The 7,466-nt window shown below is 39.5% G+C and overlaps 1 protein-coding gene across 1 annotated transcript; it reads right to left on the bottom strand.

Moving 5' to 3' along the window:
* Positions 1 to 1,917: 1,917 nt before the first annotated feature.
* Positions 1,918 to 2,805, bottom strand: LOC149199769 (uncharacterized). Its single transcript, XM_089400699.1, has one exon. It carries the CDS (start codon positions 2,803 to 2,805, stop codon positions 1,918 to 1,920), a length of 888 nt encoding a protein of 295 aa, XP_089256825.1.
* Between the last annotated feature and the right edge of the window lie 4,661 nt (positions 2,806 to 7,466).

The raw sequence follows: 7,466 nt of genomic DNA, 5'->3' as shown, positions 1-7,466 counted from the left end.
TGCCTTCGAGCTGGCTGAACTATTTGAGCTGTGCTAACTCTGGGGTGTCTAATTTGGGGAATTGTTGCCATGCATCTTCCCAAAACAGGGCTAGCCTACCATTGCGTACTTCCCAAAAGCTATTTTCCTGCACTAGGCTGCGGTTTTGTCTTGCAAGATTCCATATGGGCGAGCCCTCTACAACCTCCTGCAATCTAATGAGATCCTGATGATTGCAGTTAGGGATGTACTTGTGTTTCCAATGTCTGGCCCATGGCATATGGGCTCTTTAATCCATCTCCACCATAGCTTTGCTCCACAGGTTATGTTTATCACCGCCGGATCCACAAGATTTAGTCCCCCCAAATATTTCGGCTTGTATAATTTGTTCCAGGCTACTAACGCCCATTTTCTCTTGTCCCCATTCCCACTCCATAAAAAGGATCTCTGTATCACTCTGATTTGTTGAAGAATCCCTTTGAGGGCTGGTAGCATGGATAATAAGTACTGCGGTATAGACTGTAACACAACCTTTGTGAGGATTAATCTTCCTGCAAAGTTAAGCGCCCTGTGTGTCCAGTGTTTGCATCTGTTTTCCATATTGGCTATGATCTTTTCCCAGTGCACTTTCTGCCAAGGCCGCAGAGTAAGGGGAGCTCCTAAATATCTCGAAGGTAAACTGCCTATCCGGAAGCCTAGAAGTTGAGAAAGGTGAGCTTGAATAGCATGATGAGTGTTGAAGAAGAAGATCGTAGATTTGGAGAAGTTGATTTCCATCCCTGAGGCTCTGCTAAAGAGATCTAAGATTTCCTTGAATGCCAAGGCCTCTTTCACTGTGGGGCTGCCATGTAACATAGTGTCATCCACGAACTGTTGATGAGTAGTAGCAGGAATAGTTAGGATCGGTTGAAGACCTTTAATTGCCCCTTCAACTTTCTTCTTGGCTATAATTCTACTGAGACCCTCCATGAGGATAACGAATAGGAAAGGGGATAAAGAATCGCCCTGTCTTATTCCTCGCGAAGGTGAGAATGGTTTAGAGGGGGCCCCATTGACTAAGATCGAGAATCTCGCGGATTTGATAAGGGCCAGAACCCAGTTAACCCAATGCTTGTTGAAACCGAAAGCATCCAAAATTGCTTCGAGGTATTTCCAGCTCACCTTGTCATAAGCTTTTGATAAATCCAGTTGCATTAGCATCCCTACTTTTTTCCTCGTGTGGAGAGTGTGGATCATCTCTTGAGCGAGGATAATGTTGTCTCATATTTGCCTTCCCTCTACATAACCCGATTTCTCTTCCGAGATGATCCCCGGGAGAATGGGCTTCAGCCTATTGGCAATAACTTTTGATATTATTTTATAGATAACATTACAGAGAGCAATAGGTCTGAACTTTTCAGGTGTATTAGCTTCCTCTACCTTTGGAATTAGCGCTATGAAGGTCGAATTAATGGATTTGAGAATGGTTCCAGAACGCCTGGAGTCCTCTACAACCTCCCAGATATCCTGCTTCACAATGTTCCAGCAGGCCTTGTAAAAATTGATTGTGAACCCGTCCGGCCCAGGGGCTTTATCATTTGGCATGCTTCTTACAGCTTCCTCTACCTCTTCCAATGTGATTTCCCTATTAAGGGACCAGTTTTGCTCAGAGTTTATGGCTTTAGGAATGGCTTTTAGAAGTTCCCTTATGGCTTCTCCTCTGTTTTACTGCGGTTCCTGTGTTATGGATCTGAAGTGAGCTGTGAGCAACTCTGATATGTCATGGTGGTTCTTAACTGACTCCCCATTTTCATTTCTCAACTCAAGAATTTTGTTTGAACTTTTGTAATCTAGAGCAGATCTATGAAAAAATTTTGTGTTCTACTCTCCCTCTTTTAGCCACTGAATCCTTGATTTTTGCCTCCATAGGATTTCTTCATGCCGACATCGACTATGCCACTATTGAGTTAGAGTCTTTTCCTGTTCGATGGATTCCTCACTGCTTTGTCCAGCTGCCCATTCTTTGTGAATTTGTTCCAACTGATTTTCTATAGAGGTTTTTTCCTTGAAAATGTCCCCAAAAACTGTTCTATTCCACTCTTTTATCTTATCCTTAGTAAGTCTTAATTTCTTCTGCAAATTGAACATTTTAGAGCCTTCACCCTCCATAGGTTCTGACCACCATTTTTCAACCATCTGAAGGAAGCTAGGATGATCCAACCAAAATTTTTCAAATCTAAAGGGTTTATTCCTTGGTGTGCCATGAACATCTGCTATGAGCGATATTGGCCAGTGGTCCGAACCTCCACTGGGAAGGATATCTGACTCTACAAGGATACCATCCATTATGATGCTCTCGGAAACCAAAAATCTGTCCAAGCGAGAGGCTATCATTCTATTTCCCCCTCTTCTATTGTTCCAAGTGAAATTGCCACTCTTGGTGTGAATGTCAACCAATTTAGCATTCTCAATGAAACTAATGAAAGACTCTGCATCCCTATTGAGTTTCCTAAGACCCCCTTTCTTCTCTAGAAGGGTTGTTATCATATTGAAGTCACCCCCCATAATACATTTGGACATTGGGTGCCTGCTAATAAGCCTATTTAAAGAATTCAGGAAACTGATTTTATCCTCTATCTTCTGAGGTCCATATACATTTACACATAAAAAAGATTCAGAATTACCTGTGGGTTGAGCTTCCACAGCAATGAAGTGCTTGTTCGCTTCTGCAGATAGTATTTGAAGTTCTCTTGTGTCCCATAGGGTTGCCAGTCCTCCTTCTCTGCCCTGACTTTCAACTTCTAGAAAATTTATGTGCCTTCCTATCTTCTTGGTTAACCTTGTCATGTTGGATCCATTGCATTTTGTTTCTTGTAAGAACATGATTTCCGGTCTATATTTCTGGAATTTGCGTTTCAGCATTCTGTGCTTTGCTTGGCTATTTAGCCCTCTTCCATTCCAAGAAATGATCCTCATGATAAACTTAAGGAGTTATTGAAAGGACGGGAAGGCTCTGAGAGCCTTCATTTTCCCTGAGTTGATCATTATCATTCCTAGCTCCTGCAGAGCTTCATTGCTTATCTTTCGGCCCCTTTTCTTCTTTTGTCGTGAGCTTGATGATTTCCAAAGAAGACTCTTCGGGTGGAGACTATTACCTCTTGCGATGCCTAGCTTTCTATGTTTCCTTTCTAGAGCTGCTTTCTGCCTTGCTGTAAACAAATCACTGATTTTTTTGATTTCTTCTTTTGGTACTGTTTCTATACCTTGATTTTTCCAACTCTCCACTAGGGCAGGTAGATTCATCCCTTCCCGGGTTAAAACTTCCTCCAACTCAATGTCCTCGCTCCCTCCATCACTGGTCAACATGTCTGTGTCCTCCTCCGGCTCTTCTGGTTGCTCCCCCATTTGGACTTCGTTGTTGTTGTTGTTCTCTTCTTCTTCTTTCCTGGTACGTTCTTCCTTGTCTCTTAGCTCCTTACCTACTGCTTTGGTTTTCTGTAACTCCTCTGAGTCTGTCTCCAGATCTAAGAGCTTAAAAGTGTTGCTGTTGTTGTTTCTTTCTATTCCTGTTCTATGTGCCCTTCTTTTGTTGGCTCTCTGCCTTGACTTCGGGGTTATAAAGTTATCTTTGCCTTTGTTTGCTGGTTCTGTTTTAATGTCCTCCTCCTTCTTGTTCATAGGGCATTCCCTTATTAGATGTCCGTGTTCATGACATTTCCGGCAGCGAAACGGGATCTGCTCATAGTCTATTGCCTGAAAATAATCCTCATCCCTGTATTCGAGCCATAATCCCTCGTACAGTGCCCCTGATACATCCATTTCCACGCATATTCTTGCGTAGGAAGTGTATTTCTTCTGCAATGTTGCCTCTGAGGCTTTAACAAAAGTCCCCAACTGGTCTCCAATCTGCTTTAGAGCATTCAAACCCCAATAGTCTATCGGGAGAGAAAACAAGCGGATCCACACTGGAACCTGAGTGAAGGATTCCTTCTCCGGAACAAAGTTCGGTTTCCATGGTCGTATGTATAAACCAGCTGAGGCCATGAAATACGGGCCTCCATCGAAAATCCTGTCCTTGTCTTCCAGGTTAGTGAACACAACTGTAAAGAAACCTTTGGCTCCCAAATGCAGTTTGACATCTCCTCTGGGCTTCCAATGTTGTCTGATCCACTGACACAAGGCTCTTTCAGTTGGCCACATTCCCATGAACTTGCAAATGACCGCATGTTCTGTCATGTGCTCTCTATAGGCTTGTATTTCTGGATCCGTTATTACAACTCTAAGACTGTCAGCTTTCCTTGGTTTACAAATACCGTTTGCTGTTGAGTCTTTGTTGGGGTTCGAGCTTGTGTCCCCTTCCTTCTCTTTGTTCCCCCGCCTGCTGTCTGTGGGCTCCTCGTTTGCTCCTTGTTGTTTTTCCTTGTATCCTGTCAAATTTTGTCCTGAAGCGTTTATGTCTTCATTCTCTTCCAGACCCTCATCTTCTTTGCCTTGGTTTATTGTATTACTGCTTGGTTCATTGTCTTCCACCTGTGTTTTCTCCTTGTTTTTCCCGCCGCTCTGCTTGAGCCTGTCATTCCCGGGGATTCTGACTCCCTCCTTTGCTTGTTGTCTCTATTTTTGCATGATTATTTGTTTATAGGTGGGGGTCCCAATGGACCCCTCTGCACCCATCTGGACAGTCAGCCTTTGTCCCCTTCTTAACAGTGCTGCTATCCGTGATCTATTCACTTCCAGCTCTGAAACTGTAGCAGTTACTCAGAGACCCTCGTTTCCGCCATGGTCTCCTGCTCCGCTCACGTACATCACGAGTATCACAATGGTTCTTTCTACTATTTTCTTTTTCAAAAAATTTGTAGGTTCATTTCTTGATTGATTAGGCGCCAAACATTTTTTGATTCCATTCCCAGTTAGTTAGGTGTCAATACTCTAACGCCTTCATTTCCCTGCGGTGATATAAGTTTCGTCAAATATATATATATTATATATATATAAAACTTCTAAAATGATTAAATTTTTAACGGTGTAAATATTTTTTCAATTTTTTATTTTTAAAAGAGATTTACGTATAAAAAATAATATCATTTTATATTTACCAAATCTATAATCAAAATATATTAATACTAATTCTAGTAAAAATAATATTTTAAATATTTCATAATTCCGTGAATTTAAATTTTAAATATTTAAAAAATATATCCCAAATCAATTATACATATTTACAACTTAAACAATTCTAAACTTATGAGAATATCCCATGTATATGATAAATAAAAATGGAAATGAGTCCATTTTTTTTAATTTCATGTGAATAAGTTGTTTAGGGATTTGTGATTTTAAGCAATAACAAGGTCATCACTTCAAAATCAAATGGTTAAGTTAATTAAAAGACTTAATTTAAATTTTAAATATTTAAAAAATATATCCCAAATCAATTATACATATTTACAATTTAAACAATTCTAAACTTTATAGAATATGCCATGTATATGACAAATAAAAATGGAAATGAGTCCATTTTTTTTTTAAATTCATGTGAATAAGTTGTCTAGGGATTTGTGATTTTAAGAAATAACAAGGTCACCCCTTCAAAATCAAATGGTTAAGTTAATTAAAAGATTTAAAAAAGAATTTAGTTATTTAATTAAATATTATTAATGGTTTGGAGGAACAACTAATTTACATGCGGTGAAAATTAGAGTAAATTGGAAAAACAAATGATTCATATATTTTGAAATACTTAATTCATATTTAATTAGTTTTTGAAAATTAAGTTTTAATTATTATGTTTTTCTAAAATTTTATATATTATTAAGAATATAAAAGTGTTAAAAATAATGTGAATCAATTTTCTTAATTTGTATTTCAAAAAATTTGTAAATAAATTAACTTCATAAATGTAAATGATCTTTAAAGCCATTCTTAATATTACCTTTTAAGATACATTAATTAAATTATGTTATTTTTAGTTTGATATTGTTAATTATATTCTAATCTCTACTTATTAACAATATAACATTATAAATAAAGTTAGAGTGAAAATGTATATAAATCATTTTACGTGCTTTGCAGTTAGAAAAGGTGGTAGGTAATTTATTTTCCCATATGTAGATGATCTTTAAAGTTATCTTTTTTTAATCAAGTAAGAGTGGAACCTTTCATTAGTCAAGAGAAAATACATATTGTACAACAACAACACCAGCTCTGTGAACCACTCTACAGACAGCTAGGTTGACTAATCAAAACTACATCAGGATTGTTGTCAAAACAATCCACTCACTAGAGAGTACACAGAAACTGCCCCGTCTATCTAACCGTCCTCAGAGTGGCGCTCTGGATAAACAATGCACACGAACTCTTAAGCTCTTGATGTCAAAAGTCTCGCTTATCACATAAACCTTCTGATCAGGCTATATTTCTATTATAATATGTTTATAATAGAAATAACCACAAACATGTAATACCTTACCTTTTCGCCCTTTTCCTCGGTCCTTGCCAGACTTCAAAAAGAAATCACCCACGTTCATAACTTCATCGGGTCCGCTCCATCGCTATTGGCACATCGCTTAACAGCATTCCATCGCACCTTCACTTAACCTTCCTCCGATCGTCGATTAAACCGATCTCCACTGTCCATTTCTTTCCACGATCCAACAGTCAAAATATTTTCCCGCTCAATCAAACTACACGACACTCCTCCGTCATTGATCTGCGCTTAGTGGATATAACGGTCCATAGTGATTTCGGGTCGACAAATAGCATGGAGAATACCCACCCGAAAAGTGGTTTTTGTTTTTTCCTCCGCTGCTACGTGTCGCTCGGTAAGTTGAATCGGGCGACTACCCTTCAATACCACTTACCATCCTACCTCCGCCCGAAATACCACTTAAGGTTTTGAGAAACCATCTCTTCATTGCATTAACTTCTGCACTCTTTCACCATGCGAAGACCGTCAATCTGTTGCTCTGTCAATCAGACGGTGGACATATATTTCTTTTTCCATTCCTTAACCTTTGATCATCTTTACAACCCAACACCGTGCGATCCTTCCTCCTAAGATTCGGCGGTGAATAGCTCATTTTGGTCCATCAACTTGCCCACTCGATACTTTAACTTATGGACCCGAAGAGAAACAAAACCACCTCTCTAAATTTTTTTCAGGTCCGCTTGAGGAATAGTCATCGATCATCTTTTCACCCCCAACACCGTGCGATCCCATGCTTGGAGATCCGACAGTCCAAAGCTGGTTTCGGGTCGGTAACTTGCCCATGCAATAATTTATTTTTCGGACCCGATGAGTATCATAATTCACCACACTAATGTTTTTCGGGTCCGTTTGAAGATTTAACCCCCGTGTGGTTTTCCGCCCGAAATCCAGAGGATGGTGGAGTTCAAGGCAATCTATGGTTAGCTACCTGCCAACCAGCCCGCTGATTACCCCTTGCACTTGGTCCATTTTCCATTGTTTTCATTAATCCCTGACTGCTGAATTTACATGTTCTGAGAAT

This window comes from Pinus tabuliformis, chromosome 2_1, assembly GCF_031772625.1.
Source record: "Pinus tabuliformis cultivar Carrire ecotype Pingquan chromosome 2_1, CPIR1, whole genome shotgun sequence".
NCBI classification, from domain to species: domain Eukaryota; kingdom Viridiplantae; phylum Streptophyta; class Pinopsida; order Pinales; family Pinaceae; genus Pinus; species Pinus tabuliformis.
This window is presented reverse-complemented; position numbering and strand designations above follow the sequence as displayed.